The 24,124-nt window shown below is 43.2% G+C and overlaps 2 protein-coding genes across 3 annotated transcripts in view; both read left to right on the top strand.

Annotated features, from left to right (window-relative positions):
• atp2a3 (ATPase sarcoplasmic/endoplasmic reticulum Ca2+ transporting 3) overlaps nucleotides 1-9,421 on the top strand; it is a 38,782-nt gene extending 29,361 nt beyond the window's left edge. The window contains 12 exon segments of the mRNA XM_031857418.1: nucleotides 8-157; nucleotides 1,119-1,250; nucleotides 2,730-2,846; nucleotides 2,967-3,185; nucleotides 3,783-4,118; nucleotides 4,836-5,056; nucleotides 5,156-5,358; nucleotides 5,864-5,949; nucleotides 6,289-6,422; nucleotides 6,909-7,026; nucleotides 8,847-8,964; nucleotides 9,265-9,421. Coding sequence (XP_031713278.1) covers nucleotides 8-157; nucleotides 1,119-1,250; nucleotides 2,730-2,846; nucleotides 2,967-3,185; nucleotides 3,783-4,118; nucleotides 4,836-5,056; nucleotides 5,156-5,358; nucleotides 5,864-5,949; nucleotides 6,289-6,422; nucleotides 6,909-7,026; nucleotides 8,847-8,964; nucleotides 9,265-9,311 — 1,881 coding nt within the window. The 3' untranslated portion in view covers nucleotides 9,312-9,421.
• Nucleotides 9,422-18,449: 9,028 nt separating this feature from the next.
• camkk1a (calcium/calmodulin-dependent protein kinase kinase 1, alpha a) overlaps nucleotides 18,450-24,124 on the top strand; it is a 54,124-nt gene continuing 48,449 nt past the window's right edge. For both annotated transcript variants that reach the window (XM_031857578.1, XM_031857577.1), the window contains exon 1: nucleotides 18,450-18,926. The gene's annotated coding sequence lies outside the window, so the exon portion shown is untranslated. The remainder of the gene's footprint in view (nucleotides 18,927-24,124) is intronic.

The following is a 24,124-nucleotide window of genomic DNA, read 5'->3' as shown; positions in this document are numbered from 1 at the left end:
GTGTGTGTGTGTGTGTGTGTGTGTGTGTGTGTGTGTGTGTGTGTCTCCTTCCAGACTGAAAGGAGACAGGCCCATCCAGTGTGGAGACTATGATGGACTTTTGGAGTTGGCCACTGTGTGTGCTATGTGCAATGACTCTTCACTGGACTACAATGAGGTCATTAACACACACACACACACAGATGTACTTCTATCTTTGTGAGGACCCTAAATGACATGCCTGACCCCGGTCCTTAATCCAACACTAACCTCAACCTTAGTTTAACCTCGACCTTAAAACCAAGTCTTATTCCTCAGACCTTTGAAGAAGTGAAAATGTCCTCTTTCCAAAAATCGGTCTCACTATGTAGTAAGCACAAGACACACACACATAATTGTATCGGTATAATTTGTTTCCTCTATTCCTGACGTAATTTTAAGTTTCTATGCAAATCCAACCCATCTGTGACACACACAGTATTGTGTTTCTGTGCAAATGCCCTCATGCATTGACAGTATATAGACACACACACACACGCTGCAACAACTCCATAAACGGTAGAAATGGAATACACACGCATTACTAAAAGTAATTCTCTTCTCTCCTTCAGCCGAGCTAATTTTACTCAGACGTATGATCTTTCTCTCTGGTTTGGATTGCTTTTCTCACCTCTTTGTCATTACCATGATATCATGGTAACCACGCTGAGAAGCAAGGCCAGCGATGAGGCACTTTTCAACTCGCATGCATCCTCCCAGACTAACTATATCTGTTCTCGTAACCAGTCATTTTGCCATTTGTTTTGTATGGTTTGTTTTTTGAATAAAGGCCCCGTGGAGCGATAGATCAAAGTGTGCTCAACCAGGAGAGAGAGGGGAGCTAGGTGTTTTATTGCAGAGTCACACCAACAAATGATGTATGGTACGCCATTACTGGTCCACTTTGCATGTATGAAGTTTGCAGAGGTGAATGACCTGAAGATTCACTCTCAGCATGTTTGTTTAGACTTGCTTCTTCAAGAGGGTTGTTCACATTTACCAATGGAGGCTGTTTCTCCTCATGATTGATCTAAAATGTGTCATAAAGGGGTCTGACATCTATAAACAGCATGTGTTGATGCATTTCTGTTCTCTCGTAGGCCAAAGGGGTTTATGAAAAGGTGGGGGAAGCCACAGAGACGGCTCTCACAACCTTGGTGGAGAAGATGAACGTCTTCAAGACTGACCTGTCCGGGCTCAGCAAGGTGGAACGCGCCGGTGCCTGTAACTCGGTAAGCTTCGTGTGGAGATGTGCGTGTGACCTCGCAGTGTGATGCTTGTCTGTGTTAAAAAGGAACTCTAGGGGCGCCCCCATTAACGCACCTGGTAGACGCCACACCATGTACTAAGGCTGAGTCCTTAACGCAGGCCCGGATTAGAATCCGACCCACTACAACTCAAGTTGTATTATGGGTAATGTAGGCGCCAAGTTTTGACAAGAAAAAAAAATGTGTAGAATAAACGAGACAATATCTCTGGTTCTGCATCAATTTTGCTCAAACTTTCTTGCCGGTGTTTTAGGAGTGCGACGCTAACTCTGGAGTCGTCGTTTAATGTCCGATCAATGCTTCATGAGGTGTTACAACTATCTGATCAGTACAGTACTCATCTTCATCCATTCATCTACAGTGAGCATGTTGTTTGCTTCAATGTAGTCTCGCATAGCTAGCTCGCTAGCTCCGACTAACTCGCTATCTCAGATAGCGGAAGGGGGAGGAGAATACCGTGTGAGATCCGCAGCCAATGGCAGGCCCACACCCACAGGCAGCATCCGATGAGTCAGACCAGCTTCAACTTGTGAGAGAGACTGTAATTGCTCTGCTCATTATGCCATACAGTACACTGCCTGGTTGTGGGGATGACATAATGACCTAGCGTGCCCCCTGGTTATAATAATTTGTTCCAGATTATTTAAGCATTGTTTTATTTATAATGACTTGCAATGAGTCAACTAGCTCAGGGTTCCAGTGTCTTTAGTCGAGGGCTGTTTAATCAAGGTTGTTGATCGGCACATGTTTGACATCAGGGAGTGAACCTGTGAGTGTTTGCTTAGGAGTTAAAATAGTCAAAATGTAGTTTACAACAGATCCAAAGACAGAAGGCCTTCCCGTGCATTGCTTTGAGGTACATTTTGCACAAAGCTAGAGAGGAGAGGTTTGTCACATTGACAGATTTCCGTGCGTCCGTCAGTCACATGTTTGAAGTCTGACAGAGCGTGTGTGCATCTCAGTCATGGTGTTAACCTTTCAGCCTTTTAATGTGTAGTGGGATCAGCACAGACTGTGAACTAGAGAGACATCTACTGGTGGAACAGAACGTGACATTAAACGCAGATGATGCAGTATGTCATGAATATGTTTCTAGGCTGAGTTTTGAGTTCCTTCCAGTTAGCTTCTTGCTATTATTTTCTACATACTTCCAGCTGTTGTCGCTAGCCGTCCTCGGCCAGGTCTACATTATCACCATGTGCTGTTGTACAGAGACATCTGAGGCGGCAGCCAGACATCCAGACAAGGTGGTTGAGTGCTTGGTCTAAAGTGTTATCCTTCAGCTGTCAGTAGTTCAGCCAAACCTCTCAGTCAGCCACTGGCTGCCGGCCTGACAGCTGCCCACGAATACAGCTACTTAGCTCAAGCTCTGCCTTTTAGTCACTTTTTTTCTTCTCATTTCTACTCTTTTCTGAATCTTTTTTTTTTTTTTTCATCCATCAGGTGATCAAGCAGTTGATGAAGAAAGAGTTCACCCTGGAGTTCTCCCGTGACCGCAAGTCCATGTCTGTCTACTGCACCCCCGTCAAGCCGGGCTCCCAGAGCAAGATGTTCATCAAGGCAAGAATGAATGACATGATCACACACACGCACACACAGAGACGTGCTTCTCATCGCTTCCACTCGTCGGCGTCGCTGCTTGACGTTCTTCTCTTGTGTCAATGTGGTTCCTCCTCACAGGGCGCTCCAGAGAGTGTGATCGAGCGATGTCGGTACCTGCGGGTGGGAACAGGGAAGGTGATGCTGACGCCAGCCATGCGCGACCAGCTGCTGTCCAAGATCAGGGACTATGGGACGGGCAGAGACACCCTGCGCTGCCTGGCCCTGGCCACTCACGACATCCCGCTGCGCAAAGAGGATATGGACTTGGAGAATTCAAACAAGTTTGTAGAGTATGAGGTAAAGCAGATGTTTGTCTCAGGGATCCAATTTGTTCTAATAAGCTCTTATTAAAGTCATATGGAGTAAAACACACAACACACTGGATTTAAAAAACATTGTTAAATGTAATTTTGCATGAGGTTTCCTTACTTCTGCAACAGAACTGATAGGTTTCACTTGGGCTCCGTGTTAATTAGCGAGCTTTAGAGGTGCTGGTAGGCCGTTTCCCCGTGTTTCCAGTCTTTATGCTAAACTAAGCTAACCGTCGTCTGGCTGGAGCTTCACATTTAACAGACAGACGTGAGAGTCGTATTGATCTAACTCTCAGCTAGATGTCAAACTGTTCCTTTAAAGTCATCTTTGCTACTGTCTGTCTTTCGTTTAAATCACAGCAGTGATTTAAATCTCTATCCACTGAAAGCATAAAGCTTTTACACTTGGTTCTTCTTCCCTGATACGATAGAAACTAATCCGTTTGATGTTTTCTGCAGCAATACAAATAAAAAGAGGTGAATTCCATTTCCGTGGGACTGAGGGGAGATTCTGTTTTCAGATATCGTCACGTGCGACCTAATCCCCCTCTCCCTTTACTTTTCTCTCTCTGTTTACGATCAGTTGGGTCTCACGTTTGTCGGCTGCGTGGGCATGCTGGACCCGCCCAGGAAGGAGGTGAACGGCGCGATAAAGCTCTGCAACGAGGCGGGCATACGCGTCATCATGATCACGGGGGACAACAAGGGCACGGCCGTGGCCATCTGCAGACGAATTGGCATCTTCGGCGAGGACGAGGAGGTTACGGGGAAGGCCTACACGGGCCGCGAGTTCGACGACCTCCCGCTGGAGGCCCAGAGAGAGGCCGTCAAACTGGCGCGATGCTTCGCCCGCGTCGAGCCGGCCCACAAGACTAAGATCGTCGGATACCTGCAGGCGTTCGATGAGATTACTGCCATGGTGAGGAGAAGGCGCCACTTCCTGCACTGCCACACACCACCTTTCAACTTTTCTCTGCTTCCTACAAATCCACACATTGTATATTTCCTTTGTGACATGTTTCTCATTCTTTCATCTGTGTGTTATGTGAATGACTTGTGGAGAAATGCATTAGAGGAGGCCGGTGAGGCGTGACGTGTTTCAGGTGTCTGCGAGGCTGCTCTCTGACACTGCTATCAAAAGCTGTCATCTCGGGCACGCTCTGCTGCTTCCTATCTGACACACGTCTCAGAAGAGGGGTTGATCCGAGGGAAAGATGGGAGGGAGGGAGGCTGCAATATCACCATTTGCCTGTCAGAGTAACCGGAGCAGTCGAGAGCCCCTCCAGGCCCTGCTGTGACAGATTGATACACTTGCTCCGCTTTTGCTTTACCCTGTCTGGATCTGAAATGATAATGAGACTTTGCACAGTGAGATAGTAGTTTGCTTTCAGTCATCGTTAGTTTGTTCAACTAATCTCTGTTTTAAAGAATAATCTCGCTAAATTTATAATGTGGACTCAATATCAAGCTGAAGCAGTTTAGTTTACTTGAACTTTTATCCTTCGAAGAGGTGTCTTCAGCTTTTTGCTCCCCGAGAATATTCTCTTATTGTTAAAGTAACTAGGAATTTTACAACAATGCTGTGAGTCGGGTTTTCCGATGAATCTATGACAGAGGCATTTCTTTCTCGCCGCAGACGGGAGATGGTGTGAACGACGCCCCGGCCCTGAAGAAAGCGGAGATCGGCATCGCCATGGGCTCCGGCACAGCGGTGGCCAAGTCTGCATCTGAGATGGTGCTGTCGGACGATAACTTCTCCACCATAGTGGCCGCCGTGGAGGAGGGCAGAGCCATCTACAACAACATGAAGCAGTTCATCAGATACCTCATCTCCTCTAACGTGGGAGAAGTAGTCTGGTGAGGAACACACACGCACGCACACACACACACACTGAGATGCTTGTCTTCACCTTCAGTCGGCTGATGCGTGTGTTTCTCCTTGCTGTCCGTCTCCAGCATCTTCCTGACAGCCATCCTGGGTCTCCCTGAGGCTTTGATTCCAGTCCAGCTGCTGTGGGTGAACCTGGTGACCGACGGCCTGCCGGCCACTGCCCTGGGCTTTAACCCCCCAGACCTGGACATCATGGACAAACCCCCCCGCAACTCCAAGGAGCCTCTCATCTCTGGCTGGCTTTTCTTCAGATATATGGCCATTGGAGGTAGCGTTAGCTCAATGTGTGATCAAGTCAGGTGTATAGACGGGTTTGCAGTCTACAATTGAGGATGGGTCGAACAAAAGTTGCAATATTTTCAGTTTTCAATATTTAGAATAAAAGGAGACCTGCTGAGACTAGTGAAATTACTTTTTAGAAGTGCCTTTTTGTACTTGGATTTTTTACACGGCACTTCCAAAACTGCTGAGATGTGGAAAACGGATGAGAGCGGCCGATTTGAATTAAGTTTCACTTTTGTTTATCAATACATCTGTTCAACAGGCACGGACATTTAAAGTATTGGACACTCCGATCATTAATAATTCAGCACTGGGCACGTTTAATACAGGGGTTTGGAACCCATCCCTACCTCTAGGTAATGGTAACGGTTCATTGGTGTTTGTCCATTCAACTCAACTGACTGGGTTGGTGGTCAAAGGTCACTTAGCTGTCTAGCTGGTGGAGGTATACAACCGTGAGGCGCTGATTCTAGTTTTTGTTTCTCCTGTAGGATATGTGGGTCTTGGAACCGTGGGTGCTGCCACGTGGTGGTACCTGTTTGATGTAGAAGGTCCACAAGTGTCTTTCTATCAGCTGGTGAGTCACAAACCGTCGCTCTGTCTGTCTTCCTTAGTTTGTCTCAGAATGCAGTTTTTAGTTTTTCTGTTATATTTTGATATGCACCCCATTCCAGCTTTCTAGAGACAGCAATGTTTGGCGATCCCAGTGGTGTACAAAAATAGAAAGGGAAGTAAGACCCATGTGATGTGATTGCACTCGGGGTGGGGGACGAAGGCCATGGTTCTGCAGCTGTTCCCCCATCAGATCTGTGCAACATCAAACCAGGTCGTAGGGGTCCCGGAGACTTCCTGCCGTCACACGCGCAGACGCTCGCGCGCACACACTCTTAATCCTGCTCCGTCTGTCTCTCTACAGAGACACTTCATGCAGTGTACCGAGGACAACCCCATGTTCCAGGGCGTGGACTGCGAGGTGTTTGAATCCCGCTACCCCACAACCATGGCCCTATCCGTGCTGGTCACCATCGAAATGTTCAACTCTCTCAACAGGTCAGTCGTCCTCTGCTGCGATGACGGGGCAAAAACTCTTTTTTTTTTTTTTTCTTTTTTTCTTTTTTTTTTAACTGCTGAATCAGTGTGGCTGTTTGTAATGCCCGTGCGTTTTATAGTCTGCTGTTGGTGAATGTGGCAGAGGAATCAGCCACACATCTTAAGAAATGGAATAATGGCTATTTAGGGAGGCAGCAAATAAAGGAAACAGTGGTATGAAGCGAAAGCTCCCAGTGTTTTTGCCAGGATTGCTCATGGAGCAAGTCGGTCACTGGCTCCCTATAGAAACGCATGGTAATGTCTCATTTAGGAAAGAATCTGAGAGAGGGAAGGTTCAAATGAAGAGCTGCCTGACCGGTGAAAATGTTATGTTAATGTCCTTCTCATTTGATCTTTGCAACGTGATGAAACAACTTCCATGTAAGTCCCTGACGTCGGGTTGAATAGTCAACATGTTTTGATCTAATCTATCTTACCGCCTGCCAGTTTGTCTGAGAACCAGTCCCTGCTCAGGATGCCTCCCTGGGTCAATATTTGGCTGCTGGGAGCAATTATCCTGTCCCTCTCCCTCCACTTCTTAATCCTCTACGTCGAGCCTCTGCCGGTAAGTGTTCATCCAGCGAGCCTGCTGTTGATCTATTTGGTGTTGCCGCTAATCACACATATCATGGTCCAGATGATAGATTCTTCGTGACAGCGTTGTGTTTCTAATGGCAAACTATACTATGAGAGAAGAGTACAGTGGCCCCTGAAAGCTCAACGCACTGCAACCTGAGAGACACACCGTATACTGAGAACACAACCAAATGCAAGTTGCACGACAACAGAAGTTTCCGGGGGTACATCCCAAGTCTCTTAGTTGCATCCCCGTTTCCCCTCACTTGCGTCCTTTCCAAGAAACCAGAAATAGTTTTTTTTAAGAGATGAGACGTTCTTCCCTCAGTTGTGCTGTTTCTGATGACTGCGGCCGCTGATCAGCTGTCAGTCGGCTTTAACAGCTGGGGAGACTTTTGAGAAGTTTGTCTGTTCACATGATCGTTGTACTTAATAATAGAAACTAATAATACTAATACCTAATAAAGACACACAGTAATCATCACTGTAGAGGTGCTTTCTCTCTGTTATGTGTCCCGTTTATAAGCGCAGAATCGATTTCTACCGGGGGAATGCGTTTGACTTATTTATGAATTATTTGCGTCTGTACGTTTTGAAATTGAGATTGTGACGTCATTCTTAATTAACCCAGAATATGATTATGGTTTCTCTTGAACACTGGAATTAATTTATTAGGCTCCATGTTTCAGGTTAAACTTAAATGTTATAACTCATCAAACCCGACACTCAGGAATGATCAGCCTCACGTGACTGAATGAAATGATGATGAATGATGTAAAAAGCTCTCTCTGACTTTAATAGTATTCATAATACAAGTTATTGAAAGAAATATCAGATCATGAAAAGACAAATCTTTCTAATAAATGAAGAAAGTTGTTTGTGGTCCTTTTGTTGTTCAGTCTACAATGAACATTTATTTAAACCAGACGGTGAATCAGAAAACTAATCAAATATAAAGCTTGAGTTTAATCTGTGATCTGTGTTCACTCTGGTATGAAACTCCAGTCGGTCAGTCCGATCAGCTGCAGCGTCCAATCACATAACTGATGAACAAGGAAGGGCCGTGTCGGCCGTTCAAACACTTCCCGGAAGGCTGTTCTCGTGCGTCCTCGCTCATGGCTCCTCGGAGATCCCTCCTCGATCATCGCTCGTCCCAGAAATAAGAGCTTTGGGACGGCCGTCAATATGGCGGCGCAGAACAACTTCCGGTTCAATTGAGGAGCGAGGAAATGACAAATAATAGACTTGGGATGTACCCCAGGTGTCACCAAGTATGGCGGGCATGTCCGTCCCTTTTTAGTGTCCCCTGAAATCTGTTGTTTCTAAATGCTGCACGTGTTTTCTTCACTTGCTTGTTTGTTTTCATTATGGAATACTTGACTAAATGAATGACCATGTGGATATCAATTACTCACCCCATGTTGCCTTGAATTGTTTTTCTCTCATACGTATCTCACCATACAGTGAATGAGATTACACGATCACAGAATAGGATTGTGAACCTATGTTTTAATATAGTTTTGCTTTTGTTAGATGTCATTAACTCTAATTGATTGAGTTTTTTTTTTTAAACCGTTTTTGGATTCTTTGTTCACTGTGAAGGCATGAGAGAAAAACATTTTCTTCAAGGTAGCACAGACTGAGCATCTGTTGTACAAAAGGTTCTTTTGTGGGTGAAGTACTCCTTCTAGTTGCATTGCGTTTGAACCATCAGGGCCATGAGAGAGCAAAGGCTTCATTGCATTTCATTGTCCAGCATCTGATGCATTGATGACAGAGTTTCTGACAGTTATTTCCTCTGCCCTTCAGTTGATCTTCCAGGTGACCCCACTGCACTGGTACCAGTGGATCGTGGTCCTGAAGATTTCCTTCCCAGTCATCCTCCTGGATGAGGCACTGAAATACATCTCCAGGAACCATCTAGAAGGTATGTGGAGCCTCTTTGGTCCACTTCAACCCACAGAAATGTGTGTGTGGAATGAGTCTGAAATGTAAAGTCAGTGAATGTTGTGATGATCTGATTTTGAATGACGAGTCTCTCTCTGATCTTTTTTTCTCTCCTGCATTTCTAATTCAGCCTAAGCTCTTTTTATCTCACCTTCTGTGAAAAGGTACTCTATTTCCAACCTCTTCATGCCTCCTTCCCTCTCCTTTTAGAAAGAGCTACAGACTGATCTCTCTTTTTACTACGTCTTCTAAATGATGTTTGTTTTTAAATCCCCGGCAGGTGATGAGGAGAAGAAATACCGGAGGAGGTGGCAGCAGCTGAACTAAGACCTCTCCCTCAACACACTCGCACACTTAGACACACGCCTACCCTCTTCCCTTTTAGGAGCTAGAAACCTGTCCTCATTCCCAACTCCTGCATGTCCCCAAAAAAAAAATAATTACACCACTAGCAATGAGCAGGGCTCGCATGAGAGCAGGTGCGCAAGAAAGAGTCTCGTGTGTGTGTGTGTGTGTGTGTGTGTGTGTGTGTGTGTGTGTGTGTGTGTGTGTGTGTGTGTGTGTGTGTGTGTGTGTGTGTGTGTGTGTGTGTGTGTGTGTGTGTGTGTGTGTGTGTGTGTGTGTGTGTGTGTGTGTGTGTGTGTGTGTGTGTGTGTGTGTACAGATGCAGGCCTGTCTTTATAGTTGTGAGAAAAATCTGCAGAGAAGAAGGAAGAAAAAAAAAAGAAGATAAAACTGCCCAGGGCTCTTGCATTTTCTTCTTTTTTTTCTTTTTAAAGATTTCTGCTCATTGTTTTTTTGGCTGTACAGTACAAAGGAGAGGGGGGAGGGGAGAGGGAGGGAAATTAGGAATTAACACAGAGACCAAAAGAGAGATTGAGAGGCCTGTCGTGGAGAAGAGATCGGTGTCCACACCTGCAGAGGAAGAGCGTCAGCAGGAATGTGGAAGGTGAAAACTAGTTGTTGTTTTGTTTTTTTCCCCACCCGAGTGTGCGTCCACACAAACATTACGTCTGAGGTACCGCCCAGGCTTCTGCCACCCACACCACTACCGGCAGTGACTTCCAGTCTAGCTCCGCCTTATCGGCACAACAAAATTGTAACTATGGCCAGTTTGTCACAGCGCTGCTCCTTCGTGGCCCCTCGTCTTCACTCTCCCCTTGATCGCGTTTTTATTCCTGTCTTGCTCTCTTCCTCTCCGTCTCTCTTTTCGAAAACGTAATCAGGCTCCCGAGTTGGAGATGTCGCTCCGCCTAAAGGTGTGAATAGCTTTACGCTGCTTGGCCGCTTCCTTCGCCTCTTGCATTCGAGGAGCTGAGGTCAGCTCACTGACTTGGCAAACATATAAATAAATATGTCAAACAGCAACCGAACCAGCATATCAGTAGTCGTCAGCCAGTCCACCCAGCTGGTCCTGTTTAGCCTCACTTTAACAGCCATCTGCTGTCAAACTTTAGCTGTCAAACATCTAAACTAAAGGCAGATCGGGGCAGGAAGATGACGCTCTATGACATTTTGTACATAATAATTGTCTTGGAGCCTCGCGTTGTTGATCTACCCTTTTTAATTGAATCAGTTATTCCATTGTGTGTGTGTGTGTGTGTGTGTGTGTGTGTGTGTGTGTGTGTGTGTGTGTGTGTGTGTGTGTGTGTGTGTGTGTGTGCGCATATAGCCTTACTGGAATTCGGACTTGATAGTCGACAAATCGCACAGATGATGTAGGTAAAGTAAGTGATGGCAAGTAAACGGCTCGACTCTGTCGGTCTCACTTGGTCATGAATCATTGCTACGTTGAGCACATTCCGCGTCCATGCCTGATACAGCCCACTGCACCTCCACATTGAATATGTGGTCGACATGAATGTGTTTCTGCGAGCCCCCAACCGCCGCTACTCCCTCATATGTGGCCCAACAGTGAGATCCTTGGTTCAAGGCCTAAAAGTTTCTGAATGACCCCCTGGTCTGAGGCATGTTTAATTGGAAAGCTTTTTTTTTTTTTTTTTTTTTTTTTTTTTTTTTTTTTTTTTTTTATTTTTTGTTGTGCTTCGCGTGCCGCTCCCTCAGCTCCTCCTGCTCTCTCAGTGCTTCAGCGACTCACTTTGGTATTGTTTTATAACGACTAAATAGTAATGTATTTGACTGAATGAATGCGCGCAGTTTGGATTGTGTCTTTAAGTCTTAATCATGGGTTTATGTGTTGGGTCCCTGGGGCTCTGCGGACTGGGTTCAGTGGTGCCTTTGGTCTCTCGTTGCGTCCATATGGGACAGAGGAGAGTGTGCACATTCAAACAAAAATAATCCTGCTGGGTCAAAAACAGTTGAAAGGAATTTGATAACGCCACGACATCTTGACACAATGTGCAGATCTTTCTTCCTTTTCTTGCCTTCGCACCAGTGTGACATAGAAGAGCATGGTTTAGAATCTTAAAGGAAAATCCATCATTCAACACTTCCAAAATTAACGACCAATCTGCTACTGCTCACAAGACTGTATGTAGTTGTATTCATCTATTTTGTTGCCTGGTGATATTTAATTTCTTACTCCAGAGGATAACTAGCCAAACCTTAGATGGCGTGACATCATCGAGTGCAGATATTTCCAGTTCGACATGCTCTCTGGAGCCATTCTTGGAAATGTACGGTAGGAAATCACTCGCTTAAAAGGGACATATCATGAACAACTCTCTCGGTGCTTGTGCACACACATTTGGGTATCCGGAGTGTCTGCCAACACACAAGCTGTGAAATAAAATAGTTTTTTGTGGACTGTGTAGATCAGAAGACATGTGATTCAACAAGCCATTCCCATGTCACATGCAGGCACGTTACAATGTATCCGAGTATCTCCATCCACGGCTTGACAACTATACCTTTGCAAAGATGTGCCATATTTTTTTCGCAAGCCAATCAGAGCAGACTGGGCTTTGTTTGGGAGGGCGTTCTTAAAGAGACAGTCGCTGAAACGGAGCGTTTAAGTCTAAGGGTGAATGCAGCTATATTCAGGTGGACAGTATGACAAAAATGTGTTGTTTTTTTTTAACATTAAAGCACATAAACATGTTCTGGCAGAAGACTGAAATACAAATATGAACTTGGAAATGAACATGATATGTCCCCTTTAAGTAGAAGTTGACCAAGCCAATTGAGAGAAAGTACCCTATAAAGACATCACCAGATTGAAAAACACTCCTGATGAAAATGTGAGCAGATTTAAGGGTGGAATATTCCTTCTAATTGTATTCCAGAAGCTGGATTTTGTCTGTAATTCATGGCTTTTTGTTTCACCACCATGTGAATGTGGCACCTCTGTCCAGACCACTTGTCCCTGTCCGAGGTCTCCATGGCTCTGTAACATGTTGGCACTCTGGCCACCGGGCACTATAGGTCTGTATAGCCTTGTTATTTACTACTGAATCCTCAACTCTGTACAGAAGATGAGAATATGATCGCATGGCACCTTGTTACTGTAATAATAACCTATACAGAATATAATGTTTTTTTTTGATAACTTACATCAATGGAACTTACTTACCAACAACACACAGACCTGCGAGAAACCATTTTTTTATTTTTCTTTGAGCACATGGTATCTAAGGATCTCCTTTTACTTGTTATTGTTTTATAGAATAGAGGTTGTTTCTTCATTTTTCCCCCATTTGGTTTTTACAGTTGCTGGGGTTTTGTGTCTTTTACTGTAGGGGAAAAAAGAATATGACGTTATCGTGTTTAAGATAGACAAGAATCATGCTTACGCTAATTAATGACTATGACGCTGATCATGTCAGTGATGGTTATCCGGTGCGAGAATGTTCACGAATTTGTGAATGAACTGTGTCTGGTTTACACTGAGCGATAAGCAGTGATGGATTATGAAGTTTTATGACTGTACATTGAAGGGCTTGGTGTGGATGCAGGCTCTGGAGATCCCCGACAATCCGTTTGGGTCTCACGGCTCCTCTAGAATGGCACTTGAAGTCCTCCACCATCTGTTAAAGAACAACCACCTTTACTGACCGTGAACAAGTGATCAGCCTCATATGAATAACATCTTTTTCTGTCTGTATAGGCAAGTAAACGGTCTCTAGAGCATGAGTTCACCTCTGAGGAATAAAGGATTCTCTGTATTGCCTTGTTAATATTGATTGTGGACACATAATTTTATAAATGACAAAGATGTGGAAATAAAGATAATTTATCTTGTTATTTATTCAGAGGTTGTGTTCTTTTTTTATTTACTGTATTAAATCTGAGAATATGAAACTTCTTTATACCAAAGGAATGGTACCGAAAAGTGTTTTTCTCACGAGAGCACAAAGATTTAGTAAGTTCCATTTATTTTGATGCCGTGTTCTTAACAAAGAGCCCAGTTTTAAGAATAGGTCGTACGGACACGAGAGCGGTTTGCTTTTGCAAAACGGCAAGCACATGCTGCAACTCCAAAAGGTGTTGCAACTATGCATGATGAGTGTATAGATCCCAACACTGTGTACAGGTGCTGGATCAGAAAACAAACTGAAGACTTAAGATCTGTGCACTGCACTGATAGATCCCAGACAATTACACTCAACAGGGCAATGTTTCTATGCAACTGGGCTCTCCATCAGGCTTTAGCAATAATCATTGCAAAGAAGAGCAAGACAGACGCATCACTCAGGAGGTTGTTCTGCACATCTGTGGCAAAGAATATAGAAAACAAATTTACATTATTATCTACAAGAACATATGAAATCCTTTGAATTGATCCAGTAGAATGGGCTAGAAACTAGCACGGAGAAGAAAAAGAATGGATCAATGGAACGTAATATACTACCTCTCCAAAAGAGTTTAAAGTGCAAACTAGCAATGCGCTGACATTTATTTTAATTCAAAACTGGTCATACAATAAGCAAAATAACATACAGGTATTTAATGGGAAAATACAACAAAAACTCTATAATTAAGATCCCAGACATCTCAATCACATCGTCACCTCAGACCTGCAAACATTAGGTGGTGATGAACAGAACTGTATATAATGAGAACAAATGTGTAATGCTTTCTGCTCCATGTGCTTCTCTTTCATTAGCATCACACCACACCAGCTGTGATACTCCGACATCTCCAATAAGTGGAGCTGGGTTTGTCTCGACTTAACTTTATGACAACAAACGTTAAGAATTTGCATTGGTGAGCTCATACTGACAGCAGTCCCCACATCATACTACAGTAATAATAAAACCACTGTGTACATAAGAACACATTAAATATGACCTAAAAACGATATACTGTACCTTTAAATCCCAAGAGGTTTGCAAATCAGAAGTCAAATAACCTAAACAAGGTCAAATGTGCAAAACATCAGAGATAATTACTGAGAAACTGAAGACAAACTAGTGCCAGTCAAGAATGAAAACGCCTCAGGGAATGTACTTGTTTTAAACGGATTTAATATGACTCATCTGATCGCGTTACTAACTCACCAGAAAAATAACAGTGTGGGCACTGATGCTTTTGAACCAGCAGGGGGGGATGTTACGCCACCTGTCCTGTGTGTATGAAGCTGTAAGGTCATGTAAGGATGTAACCCATCCTCCTCAAGATGAAGGGGTGGGAACTGGTTTTGTTGTGTAACGAGCCTGGAGGTGCTTCGTCACGGTTTCCCTCAGATCTCTCACATGCGAGAGTGACACACACACACCCTCTCCGGGGGAAGTTCCTGGAGAGAAGCTGGGAATCCCGAGAGCTGCAGGAGAAGTGGAAGAGGATCTCATTAGTACGAGCCCGATAGTTTCCACCCTGAGAGGGATGCAGGATGGAGGGAAGTCAGCAGGGGTCGAGTCCCAGTGAAACACACACACACACGTGGCTGCTGAGAAAACACAATGATGAAGAGATGAAGGTGTTGGGATAGAGTAGGGTTGTTGTCTTTTTTGCCTACTCTTGCCTGAAATATTAGGATGCAGAGCGTCCTGTGATTGCATTGGGTGCTCTGCTAAAGTCACAGCAACACATCAGGACAGTGGAAGCATGGAAAGTCCCTCCTGTGTTGAGGGTTATTCGTGGATGAGTACTTCTTTCTATATTTATACTAAGGTGAAAGACAGAGATGAATTGATGAAACACAACAAAACACCTTAACGCTCCCGGTCTTTGTGCAGGTTAAAAATGACACACACACGCACACAACTTTGCTTTTCTGATTATTGATGATGAATTGTTTACCTTTGTAAAAGACACGTTGAAAATAAGCTATCACTAAAATCGTCACTGCTGTCAAACCAGAATAAAGCTCTGACACAAAGCAGGAGTCCCAGGTCTTAGCCAATGATCTTGCTCATGCACTATAGACGTGCATTAGACTAGGCCTTGTACGCACACAGTGTGTCGGCTGGATTACACTTAGGCTCACGCTGTGCAGCGGGCTCTGTGAGGACACACGTGGAAAAGTGCCTTGAGACAGAAAAGTTTGGAAAAATACTTGAAATTTTGGGGGTGTTTGTGCTGCGAGGGAGGACACCCTGCCCCCTTATCCCGCAGTGTCAGCCAGCATTGTTCCGTGACGCTGAAGCTGTTGCCAAGACACTGAGTAAACTTGAAATGGATTTCTCCCACGGCTGCTTGAGGGAAGGGAAACTTACAGAGGCCGCAACCTACTAGAACCACTGTCTCGTGTGCTATGCAGTATTTACAGCGACTGCAGGTTAAAGCCATTTGTGAATGTACATTTACTCAAGTACTGTATGATGTACTTGTATACTAATTTATACTTCCATATACATGCAGTGCAGTTAGTTACTTTACAAGTAAAAATACTTTACATACAAAACATACAGTATGAAGATCTTATGAAATAAGATGATTTGTTATAGATTATACTACTCAACAGTATATCTAGTTAGTTGTTTGTCAATTAATCAATTAGAAGATGTATTGGCAACTATTTTGATATGATCTTTTATGCAAAAATACCAGACGTTTGAAGGTTCCTTCTCAAGCGCAAGGATTTGCTGCGTTTCTTTGTAATTATTATCATTATCATTATTATTATTATTACTATGTTTTTACTTTTCTGAAGTTTTACAATGCAAAAGTATCACACAATTAATTTAACGATTTATATATATAAAATAGCTCAAAAATTCCATTATACTTTAAGATACAAACCAATAAAAAAAATGCACAAAAAAAAGATAACATTGATAAAAAAGTTAGCTCCACTTAATCCAGATACAACACAAACTTACTTACTTTTGGTTCAGTAACATTTTCACTGTAGGCATCTTACTTGTAACAGAGTGTTTTTACGGCGTGGTATTGGTACTTTTACTTCAGTAAAAGGTCTGAATACTTCCTCCTCCACTGGTTAAAGTCTACAGCCTGCTCATGAACAAATACATTGTGTTAGTTAGATTATTCAAAATCATGCTGTTATCGTGAGAAGATATCAACGTTTCTCTGTTACAAACTCAATGAACACACAGTGAGAGTATTCAGAAGGGGGATGGCAGTTTTGGGGGATTAGAGGAAGAGATAAGGATTATGAAAAGCATTTTATTTAAAGAGACCGAATCATGTGGACACTGGCCTAGAAACGTTAGCCTGAGTTAGTCTACTATGGACATTCAGTCCACCCTCCAGTATAGTGTTCCTGTTTTCACCGCATGTCACAATCATCAGTTATACATGCTGTAGAGAATGTGTCTCATGTGAAAACTTGAGAACACTCAGTAAAGGATGTTGTATGTTCAGAAATAGTGTCATTGAAGTGGTCAACTATGCAGATCCATATCCGTAGCAGACAATATTAACCGGTCTGAACCACTTGCTTGTGTGGAGTACTATTGAATATGAATAGTGGGGAGAACTGTGTCTGTCTGGACTTTAGCTTCAAAATGCCAAAACCTGTCAGGGAGACTCTATGCAACAGGAGACTGCAGTAAATATTTACATTGTAAATTCCCACAAGGCCGACATGTTTCATATTCATATCTGGATATCTGGACTCAAGATGTTCCTGGGTGATCAATAAAGCTTTAGCCCCCCTTCTCTCAATAGTGTAAGTTAACGGTCACTTCACCTGGACGTGTCACTGTCCAAAATGATGTATGTGCAGTGGTGTTAAGTGACCAGTGTAGGTCCCAGTGCACGCTATAGTTACTAGTTATGAAGCACATGATCAAATAGAGATTTGCCATTGCATATCTGTAAATGACAAAAGTACAAAAAAATAAATGATTCATTTAATTTAATATTTTTAAATTGTTTATTTATAGTTTTTTTTGTAGTTTATGTGAAAATACATATTTATATTTTTTTTATCGCTACTGACTATTTTACCCTACACCCCCCAAAAACAACAAAAAAACAATATGATGGAGATGTGTTTGCCTTTTTATAAGGAAATATTACAAATGGCACTGCTTTTTATTTCATGAGAATTCTTGTTTGAACACAAGCTATAAAGTAACCATGAAACGCATCTGTCTACACTTCTGATTATGTGCTGACTTTAAGTTCAACGCTGTTATCACATTCATCTGTTTCTCTTTACTCACCTTGTGAGTGTGAACGTCCAAAATTAAACTTACATACAATGGTTACATACTGTATATTATTACATTATTATATTGTGGAAAAATGAAACTCCCAGAGGGAAAATAGACTGTGATTTTAAGAATTTTGAACTACTTAAATGAATTGTAAGACACAAATCATTATTCTCTATGTACAAAATAAACCCTTCATACAAAATGACATCTATTTGTAACGAGGACTTACGACCTAAAAGCATGAAGGACGATTGAAAAATAGAATAGTCCTCTCTGAGACATCTGTAATTCAACTTTAAATAGGCAGTGTATGTATACTCTCTATTTGTATATCATGCTTAACGAGTCTCGTACATAGAAGAATACCATCAACGTGATTATTTCTCTTATATCTCAATCTCCATTATCTGTCGCTCCGCTCAGCCGCTCAGTAGCTCTGAGGTGTAAATGTATGAGAAGGTGAGGTGCAGGAAAATATCCCTTTGAGGGAAATAACAGGTTCATCTTCTGCTAAGGTAATTGCGATGGCCACAGTTGATGAATTTATTGCCTAACATGTTCAGCCGGCTACAGTGCAGCCAGTAATTACACCGTTACCCTCTGCAGTCACAGATGACCGTTCTGCTTATCTTCACTAATTACTGAGACGTTCACTTGAATTGTCTCAATCGGGAGATGAGAGAAACACGGCCAGCAGGGGCGCTATTTGCACTTTTGCTTTCATTAAATCCACTGTTGTTGAATCCGATGTCTGATAGAGGAGCGGTGTTGGTACCACGTGTGGTGCCCGTAGTAATGAAGAGTGGTCGTATTTTGTCTATGTGTGATGCTGTATTTTATCATTTAAATTAAAAATGTTTAAATAGAGCAGTGAATAATGGCACGGTGTGCCGCGGGAACAGGGCGGGTCTTAGGACCCGTGGATTCATTTCTTGTCGAATAATAAAAGTTGGGGTTATCCGTGTGCTCTCGACGTGCTTCAATGCAGTCTCAAAGTGTGCGCGTGCGTATGTGCGCGCGCGCGTTTGTGTGTGTGACCAGCCCCCTTCTTCTCCTGCAGGGTGCACATTGCAGTGGTGCAACTACAGCCAGCTGTGCGGGCGGTGTGCAAACATTCAGCCGCTGGGTTCACTCTGCGGCTTCACAGCAGACCAGAGGCGGGTAGTATCGGCTGGTCCGTCCGTGTTTTTCCCGGAAGAGAGGGGTGTGCCACATGGGACACATCTCAGGTCAGCAGCTGATTCCTGCCGCACTTCTCACGCAGAAGCCCTGCACGGACGCCTCACCCCGCGAGCCCGTGCTGATAATCGGCTGTGAGTGAAGTGGATCAAAGAGGCGCCGCGCGTCCGAACCGGGACGTCCCTTCTGGATCCCTCTTGACTGGAACCGCCGCTTCCGAGGGGCTCAACCACGGGTGAGTGAAACTTTAAAGATCGTCTCATCTCAAGTGCATCGCTGTTGTTAGTCATGGTTCGCAATGGGGGGGGGTATAGCTCTGCTCGTGCAATGCAGATGGAGCTCACCGCACGTGTTTCATCGCCGTGGTTTATTGTTGTTCAGTGAATCGCTCATCGGAGGACACATAAGGACATATGGACTCTTCTGCAGTTGCACTGGAATTTTTTTTTTTTAATCACTTTACACACGCGCGCGGGCACGCACTTTGGACCGTGAAATTGTACGCTGCACTGAAATGCACGCCGATAATGTGACATTACTCTGTCATTTACCTGTGCTGAGCTGCTGTATCCTCACACCCCGTTGTGCTTTACAAACTGGGGACCCGGGGTCCCTCCAGGGACCTCTTGAGGCGAACAAAGTGGTCACCTATGATGTCTTCTAGTTTCTAGGAATTAGTCCAGTGACAGACAGGGAGTTGCTTTGATCACAGTTTTCCCTTTCTGGCCCATTGGCCTATTCATGGGAGCCTGTGTATATATTTTTTATTTATAATCTTATTGCAATAAACTCATGAATTAGTACATCCACAGAATGTTCAAACTGTATTTGCAATTATTACTATTGTTGTTGTACTTTATACACTCAGTAATGCAAACAAAACAATAAAAAAAGATTAAAATAACAAAATATATATATTTCATAGTCATGTTTGTACACATACATAAACACGTATGAGAACAAATATCTATATGTGCATACATTTATTGCTTGCGTCCTGATATACCTACATTCACATTTATATATGAACTAAAAGGGTTGTTAATAAAGATAACCGGACAATACTGTTACAATACCAATAATTCAGTTTCTGATATTGTAAATTGGACATCTTTTGGGTTAGAAGAACAAAATAAGCTATTGAAATATGTCCTCTTTGAAGAAATGAGCATTATTCAATATGTTCAACATTTTGGTGACACAATGATTAAACATTTGAAATAAAAGCTGACATCTGTAATAATTAGAATAGGGGTTTGTTGCAGCATGTTTAGGGAGCCCTGGTGTAAGGTTACCTGTCGGTATGATTGTGCTAATAACTGTATAGTTGGTGTTTTGATACGGTCTATTTTGTGAAATCCTGTGATAGCAGAAAATCACTCAGGGTTTCTCTGTTCTAAGGCCCCCGAAAGAATGGAAGATGGTTTCACCGCTCTGAAGTGACTTTGTGTCTAATTTAAACGAGCGATGGCTTCATTGTGTCGGCCTCAAGTGGTGCTCATTTTAGCCTGTTCACAAGTCGTTTATTCCCTCATTCATGAGGCACGGGGCTGAATTGTTTCCTTTGAATTTACTTGAAGGATGACTTCAAAATGAATCGACTCTCCAGCGCTGCACCTTTTTTTTGTTAAATTTTCTTTTGAAAAAACATCAAGTACATGAACGGCATGCGGCGAATAACTGCCTGCTTTTGTTCTCAAGCATCGAGTCTGTGTAGTGTCCGCTCTGCGTGGAGAAAAGCATTTTCACTGTCTTCTTCACCGGCGGTATTTACAATTTGGGTTTTGCTGAATGTGCTGGAGACTGTGTGTGTGTGTGTGTTATTGCTGAGCAGTTCAACTTCCCCTCTTGTGCATTCACATCATGTTTTGTATGCAACTTTATTAGCCCTAAATGCCAGGAAAGCAGAAAAGGGACTGCGGCACACTGTATGACGGGCTTGTGTCGGGACTTCGAGTGAGATTAAATGCTTTTCCAATCCTTGCAACCCAGCATCATGTTGCTGCTTGGCATTTGGTCCTGTTGTACCAGGGCAATTGTTGAATCTTGCAGCAAAATTGTGGTTTGTCCGGTTATGTGTATGGAACATACCATAAAAAACAAACAACAAAATGTTCCTAGAAATTTTAGTCTTTTGATGGAGAAGGGGCAATCTGACTGAACGTGTGCTGTCTCGAGTCATTTTGACTCGTGTTTGCATCTCTACTGGTTTGCATGGTGTTAATTAGCCACTCCAGCATCACTTCTGCCTCTCTTGTCCACTTTTTTTTCTCTTGTTGCTGAGTGTACTGACAGCTGGTAACTCTTCTTCACGTGGGCCTTTGGTAATCATCCCGGAGCTGGGACCCAGCTCCTGGAAAAAGAGGACACGTGAGCAGCTCGCGGCTCCTTCAGCCCCTCTGGGAAATCACTTGAATGAGGCAAGGGATGCAAATCAGCATTGTGTGTGTGTGTGTGTGTGTGTGTGTGTGTGTGTGTATCCTTGTGTGAATGTGTGCAGGTTTATGTGTTCTTACTAGAGTCTTCAATAAATGTCATGAAACGTTTAACACCGAGGCCTGGACGTCATCCACCCATGTTATGTCAGGTAGCTCGTCTGCTCCTCGACTGGTCTGTGGTTGGTGAACACTGCTGTGCCGTGCTGCTTCTCTTATTGCAACAGTTTGTCTATCTCCGCTCCTTATACCAATTGGTCGTGATCACTAAATCACTGTAGAGCTACGTATAATCTGCAGGAAGTGCTTTTCTTTTATATAGCCAAACCAAAACACCCTTATATTTGTTCAGTGTGTAATTTCTGGATGTATCCCCCAAGTGATCGTCATCAGTGGGCTGTGTGTGTGTTGTGTGTTGTGTGCTTAGCCATGAATACAAATGGCCAAGCACTCAGAATGGATGGAAATTGAAATCAGAGCATGGCCTTGACCAAGAGAGGTGACGCATTAGAAGGGTTTGATGCTTTGACATACATCCATTAAAAGTATGACTGTACTAAAAGGCAGCCTAGGATTATTTCAAAGTAAACATAAAGTCAGTTTCATTTTTCTTTTGTTTTTGGAGACACCAAGCTTAAAGGTTCTCTATACTATATTCAGAGCATTAAATTCAGCAGCAAATACCTTTTGTTTACGTAAAGATATAGTGGAGTAATATCTACCTGAGCAGAATGAAGTCACTATCCCTCTGTGGTGTTATAAGAGCTTCTCTGTTCCTTATTGACATAGCTTGGCCGGCTGCGCTTGCCTTTTGGTGCTTGTGAGCGTGCCCCATTGGCTAGCTCACTGCCGCTCATGCGGAGGGTATACAGTTGATAACGCCGTTCCGATCAACGGCATCCTCGCAGAAGCGTAGCACCTAACCTCCTGTTCCCCCCTCAGGCAAAACACTGTTAGCGTTATTTGCTCTGTTAGCGTTATTTGCTCTGTTAGCGTTATTTGCACTGTTAGCGTTATTTGCACTGTTAGCGATATTTGCACTGTTAGCGTTATTTGCTCCGATAGCGATATTTGCACTGTTGGCGTTATTTGCACTGTTGGCGTTATTTGCACTGTTGGCGTTATTTGCACTGTTGGCGATATTTGCACTGTTAGCGTTATTTGCTCTGTTGGCGTTATTTGCTCTGTTAGCGATATTTGCTCAGTTAGCGATATTTGCTCTGATAGCGTTATTTGCTCTGATAGCGTTATTTGCTCTGTTAGCAATATTTGCTCTGATAGCGTTATTTGTTCTGATAGCGTTATTTGCACTGATAGCGTTATTTGCTCTGTTAGCATTATTTGCACTGATAGCATTGTTTGCACCATTAGCTGTGAGCCACCAGCTCAGCCTTCACCATGTTGAGAGCTGTGAGGAGGTAATAGATATCCCATGATTTTCATATTGAGCACCTTTTAATGAGACATTTAGATATAGAAACATTTGCAGGAAAGCGGTGTAATCACTTTAACCGAGTAGTTCCCCTCAGAGATGTATGATAACTTGTAATATGTCACTGAACTGTTTTTTCCAGACTCAAGTGTTAAGGCGCTCAACCTCGTGGAATCCACAGTGATGAGCTCTTTATTTGATGTCTGACAGACTTTCATATCACAGCTGTGGGAGTTTCTGTTACTAAGCTGGTACTCTCAGCACTGCGGCCGCCACCTCCTCTGTGCTGTCAGCCTTCAATCCCTTGAAGTTCTCCAGGTGTGCTTGTGGAATCGTTCGAGAGTGATCTTTCACGACGCTTTAACACAAAGTTAACAGTAATACAGGCAAGCTTTTCACCTGTGTTGTGGGGACTGGTAGAAAGCAGGTTCAGAATAATGTGTAATGCATGTCATTATTTGGGAAAGGGTGTTTATCTTCCATTTAGTTTTTGTGTATTAGAGAATCAATTGATGCCCCATTTGAGTGAGCTAAAGCACCTTATGTTTTGTAGCATATTTTCAAATCAGTCTTCATCATCTCAATCCAGTCCTTGAGATGTGTCCCTGCCCTGTGATCTTGTTACAGGAACACTCTATTACTGATATTTAAAAAATGTTACACGGTGAGTTTACTTGTTATGTCTTGTTACTGCTACTCATCCTGCAAAAACTGTTGTAGAATAACGTCTGTGGCTCTGGGAGGAGCTTTCCAATGTCTGAGAAAATCACCCTGATGACTTTGTGACTTAGTGATGTCACCCAGCTTATCACAGCTTGGACTTGGAGACAACAAATGCATAATAGAAAGCCTGAATTATGAACTGGCGGTGTCGACTTTGAAAGACGTAAAGAAGTTTACCCATCTCAACACCCAAAAAAATAATTATCCAAGTGCATTATGGGAAATGTAGGGCCTAGTGTTTTGGGTTCTTCACCCATACTATGGAATAAAAAGTCTGGGAACCTTGGCTTCTGCTCCATGAATTTTGTGTGGTGATGTCGGTCGGCCAGTCCACCACTTTGGTCGAGACTAAAATAAGTATTGGATGAATTGACATGTTCAGACACATTGTCCTGTGTATCAGTCTTGCCTCCTCAGGTATCATTGTTGCAGCTATTCTGTACTTGGGGAAAGAAACCGTGTAACAGGAAATTAAAATAAGACATGGCTTTTTTTTTTTATTGTGGTAACATCAGAAAGCAACTGTCCAGAAGGAGCAGATTATGTAAATAAACTAAGCCGACACAGGCCAGAGACTGCCCACTACTTTTTGTCTGTATATGTTACTGCAGCACTAGTCTTAATAATTTCCCCTAACATTTGGCATATGTAATACTTTATTACTCCTTTAAATAGAGCCTTCGGATTGTGCCAGAGTCTCTCGCCAACTCTTTCTTGCTTCCCAGCTCAGAGGCAGCGTGCACCCCATAAATTGTGTCCACATTGGACACAAATCAGGCCTTCAGTTAAACAGCACATGCTGAAGTGATTCTGTCCAACTTCAAATAATCCACAAAATATAAA

This window comes from Anarrhichthys ocellatus, unplaced genomic scaffold (genome assembly GCF_004355925.1).
Source record: "Anarrhichthys ocellatus isolate YVR2014 unplaced genomic scaffold, GSC_Weel_1.0 scaffold18, whole genome shotgun sequence".
Lineage (NCBI taxonomy): Eukaryota > Metazoa > Chordata > Actinopteri > Perciformes > Anarhichadidae > Anarrhichthys > Anarrhichthys ocellatus.
This window is presented reverse-complemented; position numbering and strand designations above follow the sequence as displayed.